The sequence below is a fragment of the Opisthocomus hoazin genome, chromosome 11 (assembly GCF_030867145.1).
Source record: "Opisthocomus hoazin isolate bOpiHoa1 chromosome 11, bOpiHoa1.hap1, whole genome shotgun sequence".
Classification (NCBI taxonomy): domain Eukaryota; kingdom Metazoa; phylum Chordata; class Aves; order Opisthocomiformes; family Opisthocomidae; genus Opisthocomus; species Opisthocomus hoazin.
In genome coordinates this window covers 16547498-16566307 of record NC_134424.1, presented here as the reverse complement: position 1 = coordinate 16566307, position 18810 = coordinate 16547498, and the positions used below count along the sequence as shown (strand labels likewise).

Sequence of the window (18810 nt, the reverse complement as noted above, 5' to 3'; positions counted from 1 at the left end):
AAGGACTAGCTGTCAGGAGGAAGTGATCTGCTTCTCAGCCTCATAAATTGCAAGGAGAGGAGTGTAAGCTCTAGAATTTATTCTGAGCTGAGAGTTTGTGACTGTGGGGATCCAAGGTTGGCAGTTTGACCCTGTCCTTGGTGATACCAAAGACTGCAGGGGTAGATCGCCAAAGAAATCAGTATCCTGCGAACTAACTTCCTCTTTGCCTTCTCTTAACTATACTTCTAAAACCAATGCCTCTTGGACACGAGAATCTCTACAGGCAGATTAGGCATTTGTCCTTGCACTGCACAGGTCATTCCAGAGGCATCTTGCCTAGTGAAGATCAAGAAAAGACATAACCATGTACTGTCCTTTTCTCTGCTACCAGATTGATCTTTTTGGCACTGATAGTTTGCGTAGGATAACTCAAGCATTCATCTTTTCTGACTCAAAACCCCTCTCTGATCAGAGCTTGTGCTTTTGTGCAGCTCTCAATCCTTGAGGATCTCTGTATGGGCCAACCTCCTTCTTTGCAGGACCTGTAGGAAGAGTTAATAAGAATCAATGCAACCAGGACTGGATTGATTCCATAATGTTTTTCAGTGGCCTGTGAGATCTTTAATGCTTTTATGAAGCTGCTTCTGAGTTCTCGCACATGCTCTGTCGCGGTCTGGGAATGCTTCTCATAACAGGGATGCTGCTATTCTGCAGTGATCTCTGCTGAAGCTAGCAACAGGACTGTTGCTAGCTGGCTAAAATAAGTAGGTTTTCTGCTTAGTGCATTCATTGTTTCGTGTCTACTCTGAAATCAATTATTTCCTGATACCTACTTTTAGATATCAGGAAGCTGAGCGATCCCTTATGTTTGGTCAGGACCCTCTTGGCAGCCCTCTGCCATAATTGTCTACTTAGCTAAGGTTTCTGTCTTTTTTCACCTACCGTTTATCAGTTTAAGGGATCAGGCAGAACTTCTCCCTTTGTCAAAGACACTCTTCTGGACCACTTGGTATCTGCCCTGTTTTAGCCTCTGGTCAGCTGTTCCGTCCTCAAATCTCAGGATGATGGCTTTCTTGATTAGCATTCCTCTGCCAGCCATGCAGATGCAGCTTGGATTCCTGTGGCTGATTTGCTACACACCCCTCTGTGCTTTGTCTTTGATCTCTTCAGTGAGTATTAGACTTCTCATCCAGAAGACTAGTGTCCCAACTTTCCTGAAGTATCGCACTTCTATGACTGAGTGTACTTCATGTTCTCAGTGTCAGGAGAACTCTTGGTCCATCAGACTTCCAGAAATCTTCAAAACTCTTTGTGCCCATTTTGAGTAAGTGCAGCCGATCAGTTGCTTGACACAGCTATTGCAGTTGAGCGTGCTGCACTGGGACCTGCCGCGGGCTTACGGAGCTGCTGCAAAGAAACCTTTACAATGGTGCAGGGCACGCTTGCCCATAGCCAGGGGAAAAAGGGAGGCAGCATGAGAAATGGCTTAATCCCAGGTGTCTGGTATGCTGTTACCTGCAGTGGTCTTTGGACCTTCACCAAAAACTGCTCCATCTCTCAGCCACCTGAAGTTGACAGTGTCTTGGAGGGCAGCTCTGCAGCTGCTGTTTGTGTGTGAAGGGCTCCAAGACCATCGGCTTTTTTTTCTAATATATTCTTCTATTAATTTAGATGGACTAAACCTGAACCAACTACATGTTCTGTGTAGTAATTAGAGCAAAGTCAAAGCGAGTTGCTTTTAATGCTGTTTGCATCCTTTCCTAGAGTTGTGACCAGTGTTTTCATAATAAAGGAAATCACAGAATCTGCATACCTTTTGCAAAGCTGTAATCCCAATAAACCAGCCCCCTGCACCCTTTGCAGAGGACATTAAGTGAAGATTCCAATGGAATTGTGAATGATGCGCACAAGTACCTCTGTGGTGACATGGTCTGTGTTTTTCTGTTTAGGATGATATGCACATGGTGATCAGGAAATGGCTCTCCAGCACAGTTCCCAACCACAAGCAAATGGGGATTATTGGTGCTGTTACCATGATAGGCAGCATGGCATTAAAAAGGTGAGAGAGAAGGTAGCAAAGATGAATTTAACATGCTTTCAGTTCAGACCAAACAGAGAGTGCGACAAAGAAAGGGAGGCATTGCCTTCTTGCTCATGGTCAAATCCAGGAAGTTAAAACTTTCCTGCAGACTGGGGTATTTGGTGTTACAACCCATTTAATACTGCTCACCTGCTGCTAATCTCAAAGGTGCCCTGAATTTCTTGTTAATGCCTATTCACGGATGCCTTGACTAGCACCAGCAAGACCTGTTGCTTGGAAAAAAATCTGAACATTGTGGTGGACTGACTGCAGATCATCTTCTTGACACTAAGGTTATTCATCCTCCATGTCTGAATACAGGGAAATCTAAAAGAGAAGTAAGGAGAAAGATTGTTACTGCTGTGCTGGGCGTTGGCATGACAGTTTCCAATGTACTGTATAAATAATTTATGAGCAGAATTCATAAAGCAGGCAAACTCCTGATAAGATCTGTGACAAAGATTAAAGCACTTGGAAAATAAGAGTTCGGTGTTGGGAAGCGTTATGTAGCTTGCTGATTTTCCACTTCTTAGTAAAATGCTCTTGCTGTTTATTACTTGAAGAGAAAAACCCATCTTAGCTCCAGGCTGTGATTTGGTGGACTTCATTGTGGGGATGACTAGAGGGCTTTAGGTTTCAACAGGTTAGAAAAAGCATATCCTTGAAGAAGGCATTGAGTCTGGTTCTGAAGGACCCAAACAGCAGCAGGTCTTTTCCTAATAAATTCCAAAGAACATCTTTTTCATGCATAATTCTCCAATTTCTGGAGAGAGAATCTTGTGTGTGTGATGGGTTTTTCCATCTTTTAAGCGTTCTGCAACAAAAGCAAGGTAATCAATTGCTTTCAGAAACGAAGGAGATGGTAATTCATTGGAGAGACCAGAGCTGAACAGCGAACGTGATGGGCAGGTGAGTACCAAGAATGGGGCAGTGTGGGAGAGAGGGAGGACGTGGTCAGCAACGAGGTATGACTGGGAACACAGTCCTAGGTGAAGTAGTATTGTGTGTAGCTTTACTGGGTCTCAGATTCTGGTAAGTTGACTGCAGAGCCAAGAACCTATTAAAAATTGTTTCAGAGAAACAAAGATCTGTATTAAGATAGCACCCGCTGGTCTTGCCTATGGCTAGTCCAGGACAAGCAGTACTGCAGCCATCTAGTGAAAGTCTTCTATTCAGACGTAATTTCAGATAGAAAGGAAAGAAACAGGACAATCTGCTTCAGTGAACCAAAGGCAACCTTCGTCTTCCTCTCAGCTTGGCAGTGGTGCCTTTCAGGCCATCTAGAGAAAGTACTTCTGCTGTACAGGGTTGTCCCAGCCTCGGCCTTTTTCCTTAATTTGTGTTGAAGAGCATTCTTCTGGGGTGGCACTCTAAGTGTGGTCCTGAGCAGACTCCTTTGTGTTACTGCATGGTGGAGCAGGGCCAGGACCTTAAAAGACCCATATTCCTTCTTAAAACTGGGTCTTTGCAAGACCAGTCACCACAGGCTGTTACCATAGAGATGAAGCTTTGGATATGCCTCAGAGTAAATTAGTGTAAAAGAGGGAGGGACTCGAGGTAAAAGCTCGAGCTGGATCCATTTACCTTGCCCATTTCTGCAGACTGCTCTCTCTCCTTTCAGCTTTCTACCTTGCTGGACCTTGTGGGCTTCTGCTGTGAGCAAACACCAGAGGTCTTGGCTCTGTACTACGATGAACTCGCCAGTTTGATTGAGAAGCAGAAGGGGAATTTGGATTTGCAGCTCCTGGTAGGTTGCAGAGTAGTTTGAACTTAATCACTTTAAATGAATTCTTGGAAACATGATGTTTTTCAGGCAGTGGCAAGACAGAGTCTTTTGGAGGATTTCATCCCAGTCTGAGAACTCTTTTTTGTTCTAGGTATGCTTAAGGTTCCTGTAAGAGATTGATCAGATACAAAATCCTCTTTCAGCTCTCTCAGCTTTTTTGATGTGGGAGATTCTTCACTGTGCTTTAACAGCTTCGTTTATGTGAGCTTTTACATGACAACAGAGACGCCTTTTAATGGAAATTAAATGACGCTTCAGAGCCTGCTTTTAAGATCCATATGTAAAAGTAGAATCTGGAAGAACTTTAAACTTGGTATTGAAATTGGCTTCTGGTCTGACTGTTAAAGCTGTCTAATGCCTAAGGACTTGGAACAGCCACAGTAATTTATATAGTAAATAACATGGTATTTGTGGTAACAGGAGGAGGTTTGCAAAGGCCACTGGACAGTTCTTTCTTCTTGCTGGGGACTCTTTGCACGTGTGCTGTGCCTGCCAGGAGGGCAGCAAGCTGTTGTGGGGCCCAGGAGAGCATTGAGGGCTGCTGTGGAATTGAACACTCTTTGTGTCACAAGTGTTCTTTGCACCTGCTGGTTACGGAGAGGGGGAACTGCATGTTAGAGCAAGGGAAGGTGACCAGGGAGCTGTGAAATGCTGGCAGTCATGCTAAATGCTCTGTGCTTAGGGCTAGAAATGGCAGTCTCCTGAGGTCCAGCTGAGTACTCTGAGGAGGAAAAGCAAAGGAAGGAGGGTTTCTCCTTTTTCCTTGCAAGACTGAAATGTAAAAGCCAGCTAAGGTGGTTCTCACAACTTTTGTGCAGATATTTTGGGGTCTTTTCATTGTCTCTCTGGTCTGTGTCACATCTATTACTTTACTTCTCCCTTAGTTTTTTCTAACAGTGTAAGCGTGTGGGACATGTATGAAATAAAACTTTGCTAGCACTTTATAGCCATTTAATTCTGATGATTGGCTCTCAGGACAGAGAACTTCCCGTGGCTGCTTTCCTCTTCCAGCTGGCTGCTCTGCCTCTCTGCAGCACTGCAGAACTTGTAGACAAGCCCATGTCCAAAAAGCAAGGAAGAAATTGGTTGTGCATGCTTAGCAATGTTTCCTGGCTTTGTCTCTAAAGGCAGGCCTTGGCTCTCCCTTGCAGGCAGTGGGCTTCATTGCTCTGACTGTTCCAGGATACTTTTGCTTGGCCTTGTCTTCTCCATTTTCCACTGCTGCTGTTGAAGCTTTCTTCACTGAGCCCCTTTGCTGAGCAGGGTTTTTTTCCTTTCTTTACAGGACGAGTTTGGGAAGGGTTTGGTGGAGGACTTTCCCAGTGACTTTGTGGTGGATCTCAACCCTGCAGTGGATGGGTATGCTAATCCCAGGCTAAGTATTTGTAATGTCTCTGTCACCGAGAACTGAGGTGGTCAACAAGAGCTTGTCTGTGTTTCCTTGCAGTTCGTTCTTGTTTCCAGTGAAGTCCTTGTATAATCTGGATGAAGATGAAAGTCAGGGAGCAATTGCTATTAACCTCTTACCTTTGGTGTCACAGAGCGAGCTTGGCAGGGTCACTGATGGAATGAGTAACCAGAATAAAAGGTACTTTGACACTTACCTTTGCAGTCATCCCACAGTTAAAGGAATTGTTTTCATTTGGTGCACTACACTGCTGTCAGCCCTGCCTGCCAAAGTGCCTGGTAAGGAGCTGGTCAGAGAATTTACAAGTTTTCAGTGTTCTTTTCCTTCTTTTGCTGTTGGACATATTCAGATAGATGTAGAGGTATAAGCTGGTGAGGAACCGGCAACCTGTTTTGGCTCAGGCTGTTCAGGTGATCTTGGGTTAAGTCATGTTGCATCTGCCTTGTTCCCATCTGTTATATCAGAAGAGTAACTCTTTCTTCCCATGTTATGGTGATATTGAATGCCATATTGAGATGGATAGGCAACTTTGTGGTGGCAAAATTAGTATTTTGAGTGATGATTCTCAAATAGAGTGTCACCAAGGACTTGGGTGTGCATCAACAGTGTACGACTGGTTCTCACCTTCAGTTGTACTTTGACAACGTAGACTTGTGCTCCAGAGCAAAACCACAAACCTGCAGCCACAAGTGAAATTTGACTGAGAAATATGGGGTTTGTCTTTGGAGGATGGAAGAGGAAGCATGTAAGAAATAAAAACATTCATTTAAACAGTAGGGCATCAAAGTTAAAATAATAAAAGGCTTTTTTAACTGGCACTTTCATATCCTGCATAATTTATTGTCATAAGATTTTGTTGAGATTTCAATTGTGCTTAAAAAAAGACACGATCACTTTAAAATATAGCTGCTTTACATTCCTCTGTGGAAAAAATTTACTTTTTCTCACTTGGAATGTGAGCAGCAGCATGCTACAAAACATTCAAGAAGGTTTCTCCACTGCTCACAGCTGTCTTTTGCACAATTTATTATAGTTCCTTCTGAATTATTCAACTTTGCTTTCTACCAGAAATAAATCTGACCCCATTTTTTGTCCATTACAGCAGTTTTTCTGTCCTTATATACTTTTCCAGAAAACTGGTGATCACCAATTTTTAATTTTTTTTGTTTTAACCATATGGTGCATTTCTGATCAATATGCTGGGACTTGCAAGAAGCAAAATAGAAGGCATAGGCAAGGTGGAATGGGGAGGACGTAGGACATAATGGAAAACTGATGAGCATTCTGGAGGTGTATAAATCATAGGACCCACTCTATTTCTTTTTTTTTTTTTCCCCCAGGGTAGTGTCACCGATATGTCTGTCACCGTGTTTCCGATTGCTGAGGCTCTACACTGGAGAACAAAACAGTGGAAGCCTGGAGGAGATTGATGCCTTATTAGGTATGGGAAATGGACCTTTTATAGCGTCTGTCTGGCTGACTTTTTCCTGTCCCAGGTCTGCAGTTGTAGGAAGAATTGTGCAGTTAATGAAGGAGGCTGAGATGTTCTGTTGCCCACAAAGTGGAAGGGAGGCAGGGGAGACAATTGCTTTGTCTGGGGATGGAGTGGCTGACAAGGCTTACTCTAGATAGCCACTGGAATTGATACAGGCTTTGGTAAGAGACTTTGTCCACTCAAAGACCAGCGAATGGGTAGCAGACACAGTCCAACGTGTTCTCTTCCTGCTCTGTCGCAGGTTGCCCCCTGTACCTGACTGACCTGGAGGTTGAAGGGAAGCTGGACTCTCTATCCAAACAAGAACGGGAATTTCTTTGCTCACTCCTGTTCTATGCTCTCAACTGGTTTCGTGAGGTGAGTAGAGCATTGTCTGCAGGTTCTGGAGTGGCACTGAGGAGCAGCACTTACAAACACTGACCTTAGGCTTCAAGGGTGCAATTGTTTTTGAAGAAGGGTCTTGCCTTTTGGAAAACTTCTCCAGCAAGATCCTGGTGATGTCTCTGTGTTCTTCTCTTCGTTGCCTTTATCCTGCTGCTAACAGCAACTCTGCTTTCTTGGTCAGAGGCTCAGTGGGTACAAGCCTCCCTAAGTCAGTGAATTTGGTTTGTGTCTCTAGGTTGTAAATGCCTTCTGCCAGCAACAGGACGCTGAGATGAAGGGAAAAGTTTTGACTCGATTACAGAACATCACAGAGCTGCAGAATGTGCTGGGAAAATGCTTGGCAGGTGAGTATGAAACATTGGTACGTTCTGGGCCTGCACCAGCTGTGAAGTTAAAGGGATTGGCTTAAACATCAACAGAGGAAGTATATGGTAACACATACTGTGTTTTTACAGTGACCTAAGAGTTCATGCACAGACAGCTATTGTTTTCCATCTGTCTGAGTCCAAACTGCCCTTCTCGGTCACCTCCTCCGTGACATCTCTTTGACTGTTCCCAGGCTGACTTGGCAGAATCTGCCTGAGTGTGGTGGACACTGGAGTAAACCGGCTGCTATCCTAAAGAAACAGTGTGTTTCTCCAGTATTCAGGTTGTAACAAGCTGTTAAGGGATGTTGTAAGAATCTGCTGCCTCCATCTGCTCTAGGCCACTGATTTTCTCCTGCCTGGCTGCTGGAGCCTAGTGTGGAGATGCCGGGGTCTCTATCCCAGGCCAATGGATATGGCTACACAGACTGCCACAGACAAGGTGCTGCCTTCAATAGCACCAATGTATAGGACGCACATAAGTACAGACAGCTGAGGGACTGCTCTTCAGCTGGTTAAGACTGAAGTTCACTAAGGAAGGCACACATGCGACACACTCTAGAGTCACAAGTACACAAACATTTGCAGATGCCACAAGTATTGGCACAGCCCCTCCGTTTGCCCAATAGCCTGCCCAGATTCCAGGCCCTTTAGTCTGCTCCACAGGCTCTCTGCTCACTGGCTAGTCCAGCTTGCTGCTTGTTAGCAGGCAGACACGCACACTCACAGGCACAGGCTCCACACACAGTCTATGTGACCTGTAGGGATGCTCTCAAGAACTATGGCACCTTTAACACTGAGACGCTCGCTCACTCCAGTTACTGGCACTGCAGGCCCAGGGTGGTCTGACTGTAATTGCTGACCCAGTATTTACTCACACAGGTATAATGACCACTAGTTGGCATTTAGTCCTTGTAGCATGCGCGTGCACACAGGACAGTGAAATTACACTGAAAAATAGTTAAGAAAGTACTTAAAAAGAAAACAGGACAGACTGCGGTGATCAGGCACAGGGTTCAGTCAGACAAGTGTACTGATCGGACAGTTCTGCTGACCAGCAATGCTTTACTCATGGCCAGTCCATTTTACACTGTTTCTGCCCATTCCCCTCTTCATTCATCCCTGCCCCACTTCCCTGCACATTCCTTCATTAATTTGCATGGTTCTACCCTCCACCCCCATCAGAATACCCCAAGTCCTCACATTCCTCACATTCCTCCCATCTTATCAGTTACAAAGTCCAGGTGTCCGTTCCCAAAGCCATGTCTGGAGTTTCTTAATGCCCCATCAGTTACAGACCAGAGACTTTTGGTATTTGGCATTGTTTCCATTATCCCTTGTCTACCAGCTTTGTGTCTGTTATTGTTTATGGCTTGCCCCTTTACTTATTATCTCCTGTTACATTGAAAAGATCTTTGATAAGATAAACATAATGAAGAATACACTGTCGCCTTCCACATACCCTTACACAAGCTATCCATTAAGAGCTGTGTTTGTAAACCAAGACCAATTTCATCCGAAATAAAGTGCAGCCTCAACACCTTTCTGTTGCTCAAAGAGCACGAAAGGCCAGCACAAAAAGGGCTCAGATGTGCTAGAACAGCCCTTTAGGCTTCACCAACATGGACAGCTGTCCAAGAACAGCTGAGCACTTGTTATCCTCCCTTCCTGGAGGAATGCAAAGATCTGTAATTCCAGTGCAGTGTGGACATATGATAAGGCCAATTGGAGCTAGATGCATCTAAGCATAAGAGCAGGGGGATGTTTGCCAGGACAGTGAAATGTATGGTACTTCCTCTAGATCTGTATCTTGCCTGTATTTCGTCATTCGGCTCAACTAACCGAATTTCTACATTTTGGCTCTTTCAGCAACCCCTGGCTATGTCCCACCACCAGCTGCTTTTGATTCTGAAGCTCTGGAGGCCATACCGTCTGTTAATGCTGTTGGTCCAGTGAAAAAAAGGAATGGTAAAGGAAGCTTAAAACATTGAAGCAAAGGGATGTGATGTGGGGTTTAACTGGCATATTGTACTGCAGCCATTGCGAACAATTGTGTGTGCATAAGGCATAGAATTTCTGGCAAGGTCTATCTAGCTTGAAATCTTATGTGATCAACTCCTGTTGCAGCTGAAGTGGAGATGTAAAATATCCTACTCAAACAGGTGTTGGATAGTCTTATCTCCTAGGGAAAGCTGATGCTTAGCATTTAACTGTGAAAATCCAAGGCTTTCATTCACTGTTTTTACCTGCCAAAGTATTTTCTGCAGCAGTAAGTTCTGCCTTTGATGGGTTCGTGCAATTGTCTGATACTGACCTTGTGGCTTGAGCTGCCTTGCAAAATCCTTGACCTTTAGGTTGTACCTAACTGATCTCTTGGGAGCCTTGTCATGGCTCTACTGCACAAGGAAATGCTTCCTTCATCCTTCCCCATTGCTGGCTTCCACAGAGAAGAAACAGAACTCGCCTTGCAGTTTTTCAAGCTGAAGTAGATTTGCTGTGTTCTTTCTGTCTCTAATTCTATTTCTAGTTTAGATTAACATTTCCTGGGAACATGTCTGCCTTTGAGCCAAAGTGGACAAAAATTCACATTCCATTCAATGAAAACAACTGGAGGAGGCCACAGATTAGAGAGTACTTTTCTCCTGTGCCAAACCCATTCTGCAGGGACTGAACTTGTCACGTAAGAGTGATTAAGGCAGAAGGAGAGTTAGGACTATGTTCTGCAGACAAGAGGAGGATCCATCGCTTTAGGTACTTTATTTTGAAGGAGCAGAAGTGCTCAGACTAGTCAGACCAAGCCAGACCATGAGATTCTTGAGCTCAACTTATCTTGCATACAAAAAAAATCAGTGAATGTGGTGACCGTGGCTCACAGCCTTGAGAATGTACAGTTGTCACACCAGCCTTGCTCCTCCTTTAGGCTTGCAGCATCTCGCTGTGGCTGAGCCAAATTAAAGTTTGCTGATCATAAGTAGGGGAAGGCTTACCTCTCCCTGCGCTCTCAGCTGCATGATTTCCTGCCCCATGCTACTACATGGTAGCTTTTTTGCCAGGTTGTTTTTTCACTGCTTTAAGAAGTTAACTCTGCTTAATCAGTGATCAGGCTTCCTGAGTCAGTGCAAGGCAAGTGTCAGGCGTGTGTGGCTGGGCACAGGAGAAGGGTAGGAGGAGGAACAGCAGGACTACCCCTGAGCTGTTAGATCAGCTCAAGCACTGTCATAGAATCTAATCTAAGACTATTCCTCAGAGGAGAGGGAACAAGGAGCCCCTTAGAAGAGCTATAACATATCAAATTCACTTTCCAGTCTGGTTCAGAGGGTTTATTTATAATGACATAGAAGACTTTCTTCTATCTGACCCTGTTCTTCCAAAGACAATGCAATAAAACATGCAGCTTCGTTGATATTGTTTCACTTCATCTATGGCTTGGCCCCCAGAAAGGACCACAGAGATACAGAAGCAGAAGTCTCTGATGCTCATCAGCACAGCAGTTAGAAAATGGCAGATGAAAGCGCATGCCAGACTTCTCACGTGGGATTTCCCTGAGCATTCCCTTCTCCAGATTGCTTATGAAGCTGAATAGAACTGATTCCTGAAGGACTCAGTGGCTGATTCCATCTGAAAATTGCACATTAAGTACTACCCTTTGCTGCTTCTCCTCTAACATGCTTTCAGTCCAAGAAAGCACTATTCCAGTTCAGTTCCTTATTGGTTTCTGGTGTAAAACATTGTCAAAGTCCTTTTGGAAATCTAAATCTCTTCTGGCTGATACGTCCCTTTTATCCACATGATACCAACACCCTGGCAGGCTACTGAGGCAAGGTTTTCCTTTGCAGAAGCCCTGCTGACTTTACCCCAACAGACTGTATGTCCATGTGCTCGGTGATCTTATTTTTTTATTGTAGATAAATCTGCCATTTTCCCAGTAATGGAGGACAGGCTCATTGGTCTTTAAGTCCCTGGATTCCCATTAGATCCCTTTTTATCAAGAGGCATTATGTTGACAAGCTATCGGTCCTCTGGCACTGTGGCCCGCAGTTCTGAAATGTCACCTTTTAGTTCCTTTGAGGACCTTGTGTGAATGTCACCTGGCCCTGGCCTAAAGCATCCTGTGCAATTACTTGAAATGAATGTAGTTTCTTTGATCTCTCCACTACATAGTGCGTCAAGTATGAGAATCTCCCTGTCGTTGTCAGCAGTGAAGACCGTTGCAACGAAATCACTGAGTTACTCAGCTGTTGGCTTGGCATCCCTGCAAGTCCCCTCTGTAGCTGTGTCTTATCTTCCTTTTCCACATCCCCTTCCTTTCTCAATACAGAAACAAATTTTGGTTCAAGCGTTTTTCAAAATGAAGTCCCAGTCATTTTTGCAATCAGTTCATAATGTTTAAACTACAGTAAGAACAGTGAGACTTGCTTTAATTTCTTACTGTGATTTTGTAAAAGAGAAGCTGGTTGTGGGGGAGCCCCAAGTGCATTTGGCTCTCTTTTGGACCGTGATCCTGGCTTCGGATGACACATAACCTGTGTGTGCTCCATGCTTTCTTAGGGCTGATGAAAGCACAACCTGTGCGGTTTCCCTGGCTGCAAGTTCTGTATAGTGTTGACTGCAGTGTAGCCTTTGTTTCTGAATTTGCTTTTCTCTTTAAGGAAGGAAGAAAAAGGCTGATGGCAGTAAAGCCTGCTCTGCAGATCGTTCTCAAGCAGATGAAAGTTCTGAGGGAAACCAGCCTGATACTGAGCTCTCTGAGCTGGAGAAGGTAGGTGTACATTCCCAGGCACTTGCAAGAAAGACAGACTAGGGGAGATGACATAGAAGCATAAACAAAAGCTTTGAGAAGGATTGTTAATTTCAAAAGTTAATCACTGTCTAATGGTTCAATTCTGCTTTCTGTCATCTGCCTCCCACCTGAATTTTTGAAAACTGCTGCAGAGGCCAGCGACTCTCCAACAGGCAGTGTGGGTCAGGGCAGCACGAATGTGCGGGATTGTCAATAATAATATTAGTTACGCTCTGGTTAAGACTATGGAAGGTTTCTATTTTAAGCCAGCATCCCATCTCTCCAATTACTGCAATAACCTGCCATTCCTAGACAGATGTCGGAAATTGTGAAATGAATCTGGAAAATACAGACCCTGCTAAGGATCGTATCCCCGTCTGGTTCTAGTCTGTGTCAGTCACAGGTGCTCATTTTGTAAATTTTCCTTGAAGTATCTGATCAATGTATTTGTGATAAGGCATCTTTAAAATTATCCATTTTCATCACATGCCAAGAACTACTTCCCAAATCTATCAACACATGAATTACTGGATTTTGTTTCTTGTTCTTTTGAACAAGCTCTTACAGTATTGTCATCGTGTCTGGAATGCAAGATCTGTGCTGGCTGAAAGAGAGAGAAGCCACAGAAACGTGCCCAGCTTCGGGCTCAGCATCCTGGGGGCTGGGAATCTTACAAGCATCCCACAAGGTCCCACTTCTACCACTGTTACTAATAAATGTTATTCAGAGTATGTTTTATCAATTTCAGCCAGGCAAATATGCTGCTCCTACTTCCCTACTATTGTACAGATATGTAACTGAGCCAGGTATGGTAACAAAGTCACTTAAGTTACACAGAATAAGCAAAGTTTCAAATAGTTTTGGGAAGAAATGTATCTAATTTTTCTTACCTAACTAGAGTATCGGTCCCAGATTAGTCCTTAGATGCCATGCCCTGCCCAAGATGACAGAATACAGAAATCCCGTTGTGAGCCACGTGTAATGTACATTGGCTCCTGCCTCAGGGTTGTGCGGAGCAAATATGTAAGAACTTCATCTTGAGGTGCTTATGGTACTTGGTCTTTCACCAAGCCCAGAATGGGTTTCACAATGGCCACTGATTCACAGAAAGGAGATAGCAAAGATTATTCCAGTTTCCTAAGTATTATTTTTTCCTAGAAAATTTTTAGCGACTTGTACAGTCCAAAATGAAAATGCTGCTGATTCTACGTGCTTGTCTCTCTGCTAGCTATCATGAATTCTTCATAGCCTTTTTTTCAACCTGGCACAAAATATAGAAATCTGTGTGAAAGAAATAGCTTTATCTGAGCTAGAAAGTCTTAGAGTCTTGCAGGTTGCAACCTTAATTCTGCCATTTACTTTTCAGACTGCTTCTGAGAGAGAGGCAGGAAATCCTCTGGCACAGCTGCAGAGCTATCGCCCGTTCTTCCGAGAGTTAGACCTCGAAGTGTTCACTGTACTGCACTGTGGGCTGCTGACAAAGTCTGTCTTGGACACAGAGATGCATACAGAGGTGAATGGAATAGCATAAAACCATGCTGATAAGGCTTCGTGTAACTGCCTCTCTTGGGGCCCTTGGCCCCTTTGGCTCCATTAAAGTGAAAAGAAGATTGATGTTAAGCTGTGTTGGTCCAGGGCTGTGAGCTAGGTACCAGGGGAGAATTTGCCCCCAAAGAAACCAAAGTATTTCAAGGCACTGAGATAGAGGACTTTTCTGAGAGCAGCTGACACGTAGTATAGGAACATTAAAAAAGGAGTAATACAAATGTTGCATATAAGGCAAAAAAGATACCGTATAGCATGTATAGACCTAATGGAAAGAAAGGGGATTTAATATTAAACATTGCTAAGCTGTAGGATGTTAAATACACCAAGCGGTGGCTTGTCTATTAAAAAGAACCTATGACATTTAAGTAAAACCCATGTTGCAGAAAAGCAAGTGTCTCAAGGCATCAGCAGATGGGAAACAGCACAAATGTGGGACTGGTGTCGTGGATGTGCCCTCAGTGGGCAGACTCCCGTTTATCATCTGGGAGCTTATATAAAACTGCATTACTGTGGATGTGGAAAGCAGAAGTGCTTCATTTTGTTCGCTTTTTGTAGGCAGGCTGAGTCCTTCTGGAGTCTACTTTTGTCAGGCTACAGTAAGATTAGTAAAATGTGAAAAGGCCCTGGCAGGCTGGAATACAGCCTGGCCTACTCCAAGGACAATGCTGTCTGTGTGTGCAGGTCGCAGGCCAACTGAAAGGCTGTTTGACAAGTCTCTTGGGCTGTGTGGCATTATTTCAAATTACTTCTTGATTACTCAACTGGTGAATTTCCTGACTCTGAGCTTAAACCTCTTCTTATCCTTAGGAGCTTATTTTCAGTGTTGGTGTATACAAATCAGTTCTCTCAGCAGTTAAGTGTTACTGACATTGCCTCAGCTATGTTCAGAGCACCACGTCTGCTTCACGCTTTGAGTAACCAGAACCAATGCCCCATACCTGCAGTGGGGGAGACATAAAACCATAGCATCTACCAGATTGGTCCCTGTTAGGGGACCAGTTAGGTTAACTAAGCCAGGATTCATAACTGGAAATGGAGAGGGTGAACCTGAGCTTCAAGGTACTACAGTTATGTGCTGGGTTCTGGGATTGACTGTTCTTGTCATTGCAGGCTCGTGAAGTTGTGCAGCTGGGGCCTGCTGAACTTTGCTTCCTTCTGGATGACCTGTGCTGGAAGCTGGAACATGTGCTGACCCCGGGCTCCTCAAGAAGAGTGCCCTTTCCAAAGGCAAGTGGAGCAGCAGCCGGTGGGGCTAGACCTAGGCTGAGGCGAGCACATCAGTGGCCTCCAGGCCTTTCCTGAGATAAATGTTTTTCGGAATTATTTTTACCTAACAGTTAAATGGAAGTCCTGACGCCCAACTGTGTATCAGAGCAGTGCTTGCTCTGTCAAAAGAGGCTTCTGTACCGCTTCCCTTGCTGAAGTGTTTGCAGCATCTGATTCTCTGCATGTCTCAGGAAAGGGCATATAACTGAGGGAAAGCCTTGTAGACTCAAAACTCAAGTGACCCTTTTCCTAGCCCTCTTTGGGGACACTGCCTCTGCTGTTCAAGCAGCAGCTCAGGTTAGGCAGGCCAGGATCCAACAGAAGCTGCCCCATCCAACAGAAGCTGCTGGGTCTGGGTTTCTGCTTTTTCTGTAGCCTATAGAAGAACAACCTGAGTGCAGCGACTCCTTGCATTCCTGGCAGATGCCTTCAGAAGGAAAGTAAATGTGTGGTCCATTGCATTAAACCATGAGAAATTCCCTGCAACCTGATGGACTCCCCCATATTCAGTGTTCTTTCTCCTTGTCTTTCTACCTGTATTCATTCCCATGTGCAGAGACTGTCGTCTCTTAGTGTTTGAGTAAAATGTAAAAAAGCTATATGTCACATCAGTTTCATTCTTTTCATTGAATGTTATCCACTTGTCTGAGTTGGTGCTGGCTGTTCAGCAGAAGCCAACTTTTTTATTCTGTGATGCTTCCTGACAGAGTGTATGACATCAGGGACTGCGCTGCTTGGAAGCTGTCTAAGAGGTAGTGCTTGATGCGAAGTTGTTCTCAAGTAAGGCTGATGAGGTGACTTTAATCTTTTGGGTTTGCTGCAGGAAAGAGGCTACAAGGATATTGGCTTTTCCCACCTGTGTCAGAGATCCCCCAAGGAAGTTGCTACATGTGTAGTCATGCTACTAAAGCCACTGTGTAATCACATGGAGAACATGCACAACTACTTCCAGGTCAGTGGGCAGCAATTTTGACTCAAAAAACTGACAAATTTTGTCACCTCTAAAGGTATTTCTGGTTTTGTTTGTGGGGAAAAAAGAGAGTGGCTTTATTTTTTTCAGGTTTTTTAAACATGGAATTTATGGAAATGGATTCTTGTGCTATTATCTTTCCTTGGCACAGCATTTAATGACTTATTTGTTCTGTATTAAAGGCAATTGTTCTACAAAATCGGGATGTGGAAGACAACCCACGAGTGAACAGCCAGGAGCACCAGCTTATGTCCTGTTGTTACCAACAGCTGTTACTAACTTTTCGCTCCCTATTTGCTTGGTGAGTTTAAACAAGAGTATATAGTCACCTAAAGGAGCATAGTCTGTTTGTTGCTTCCTCTTCTTGTTCCTTTTCTTTAAAGTGTTTCCACCCAGCAAATGGCCTGTCAACCATGCAGCGCAACACACTGCAGCGGTTGGAGAATTTTAGGCTCTTTATAGTTATGTCAAGCATCATTTGCTGATCCTGAGCTGAACTAAAACTGTAGGTGATTAACAGTGAATGCACGGTGAGGCACTGAACTGGCTAGAATTCAGTGTGGTTTCAGATCAAAACCGGCATAAGTGGCATACTGGCACACCTAGTTGTGCAACTCCCATTCTGCCTAGGGATCCTGGAATGTCTTACCCAGTAAGTCCCCTCATCCTTTGCTAAACTGTCACTGCTTGAATCCTGAGCAATGACAGAATTTCTTTTGCCAGTGGGAAAGGATGAATGTGTACTTCGTTGAAGGAAAAGCCTGTGCTGCTGAGGCACTCAAACTGGATTCATAAATGCCAGTTGCAACAATGCGCGGGCAGCCTGAATTTGACCTCTGCATCTGCTAATATAATCCAGGATAACATCACAGAATTTTTTTCTGAACTCTAAATTAGTTCTTTGTGTGGAAAGTGTTTTACTTTTGTACTTAAAAAAACAGTAGTAATTATGTAAAAAGTGTCTGAGGTGTACTTCTCCTGTTAGCCACTACTGGAGCCTCAGGGACCCTGATCTGCTGCTGGTTATTTCCAGATTGGTCATTTTCTCATTAGCCAGTGTGAATGTTGGTTGTTCCTGAGCATATCCATCTTGTAAACCAAAGAACCTGACCCAGTTTATAACCACAGGCAGCTCAAGATCAGTTTTGCCATTTAGTTCAGATGGAGAATTCTGTTTCGCTGTAGGTCAGGCAGCCACATATCGGGGCTAGCTGTCCGGCCACTTTAGTCTAACAACCAAATTACAACTCCTTTTTACATACATTTAATCAAGCCCTCTTATATTACTGATTGATAGTTGTGTGTTAAAGGTGCACTTGAGCATTACCATTATCAAGTCCATGTATTCACTCTATAGATACAGAACGTGGATGCATTTGAGCCTTTCCAGAATGCATATCCTCACTGAATGATTTCAGACACCGGTAGTTCAAAGAACTGATGAAGATCTCTACAGTTTTCCACCCTGTTAGGCTCATACCTGCAGTTCAGGAGGTGACCAGCCACTATCGCTGCACTTGCACAGCAACTGTCATTAGACATCCTCTTTTTTTCAGGTCTGCATAGCATTGTTTTAGTATATACGGACCTCCGCTTATGTGAAACAGCTTGCCCTGTCCTAGCCAGGTCTGCAGCCTAGCTGAAAAGTTAGTTTTGTGTGTGCACATGATTTTCTGTTCCCTGGAAAGGATAAAATATGTATGAACTAAGTTTGCTATCAAAATCAGTTTTCAGTTTTTTATGTCCCCATATCACTTTCATATTGCAGGGTTATTCTTGTATGTCCAGCTTCTTTAATTTTCTTGTTGCAAAAATATGCCCAAATATGCTTTTGTATCTGATACTTCTCTTCCTTCTAGTCTGATGATGAACTGGATTTTTTTTTTTCTTCCCCTTCAGGAATGGTTTTTCTCAGCATGAAAATACTGACTTGCTAAGGTCAGCTCTCCAGGTGCTTGCAGACAGGCTAAAGCCAGGAGAGACAGAGTTTCTTCTTCTTGAGGAGCTGATAAGGTAGAATCAGTATTTTCCAGGCTCTGAAAGGGATGAATTTCAAGCATTTTTCCCTGTTTTGTGTGGGCACTATGGGTAAATGTGTGTTTGGGAGCTGTCAGAGACTGTACTACCTTCAGAGAGCTTTGTATTTAATTGAATGGCAATGCAGTCAAAGCTAATGAAAAGGAGCTAATGGATTATAAAATATGCATTAGTCTATGGCTCTCATTCATTTGTATGCTATTTGAGATTAGGAGATTAGTAGGATTCACAGAAGGAATGCACTTGTTCTGGGTAGTTAAAATGTCTACGGGAACATTAGGCAAAAGCAATATCTTGGTGACTGAATTTTTATCAGTGATTGACTACCCTTTCTTCAGAAGGGCACTGCCAGAGACAAAATAATAGGCTAGGGAGACCCTGGATCTGAGCCGGTCTAATGCTTCCTTTCTATTTATGTGTTTCTGGGAGATTACCCTATCTACAGTGTTCTCAGCTTTTCCCTTTCCTGTCATCCCCAGTGAGAGTTTTCAGTACCTACTGAATTTCCAGCAGAGTGTTCCCAGCTTCCACTGTGCGTTCATCCTCACTCAGCTCCTGATTGCCATCTCTGAGAAACCGATGGCTGGCTGGAAGAAAGAGAAAATGGGTAATGTGTGAAGAACCTCTAATCTCAGATCAGTTTTCTGCTGTCCTTTGCCTATAAATCTTGGGTTCTGTCTCTGGAATGCATCTTTTGAAGGGGAGATTT

General features: G+C 43.9%; 1 protein-coding gene across 1 annotated transcript in view; it reads left to right on the top strand.

The window, feature by feature from the left end:
• Nucleotides 1–18810, top strand: part of FANCD2 (FA complementation group D2) — a 51640-nt gene that overhangs the window by 20289 nt on the left and 12541 nt on the right. Inside the window, exons 19-34 of the mRNA XM_075433147.1 lie at nt 1932–2041; nt 2911–2971; nt 3684–3809; nt 5134–5207; nt 5296–5436; nt 6597–6697; nt 6993–7108; nt 7371–7479; nt 9370–9468; nt 12150–12259; nt 13647–13793; nt 14939–15055; nt 15918–16046; nt 16247–16365; nt 17964–18077; nt 18581–18708. Coding sequence (XP_075289262.1) covers nt 1932–2041; nt 2911–2971; nt 3684–3809; nt 5134–5207; nt 5296–5436; nt 6597–6697; nt 6993–7108; nt 7371–7479; nt 9370–9468; nt 12150–12259; nt 13647–13793; nt 14939–15055; nt 15918–16046; nt 16247–16365; nt 17964–18077; nt 18581–18708 — 1801 coding nt within the window. The remainder of the gene's footprint in view (nt 1–1931; nt 2042–2910; nt 2972–3683; nt 3810–5133; nt 5208–5295; nt 5437–6596; nt 6698–6992; nt 7109–7370; nt 7480–9369; nt 9469–12149; nt 12260–13646; nt 13794–14938; nt 15056–15917; nt 16047–16246; nt 16366–17963; nt 18078–18580; nt 18709–18810) is intronic.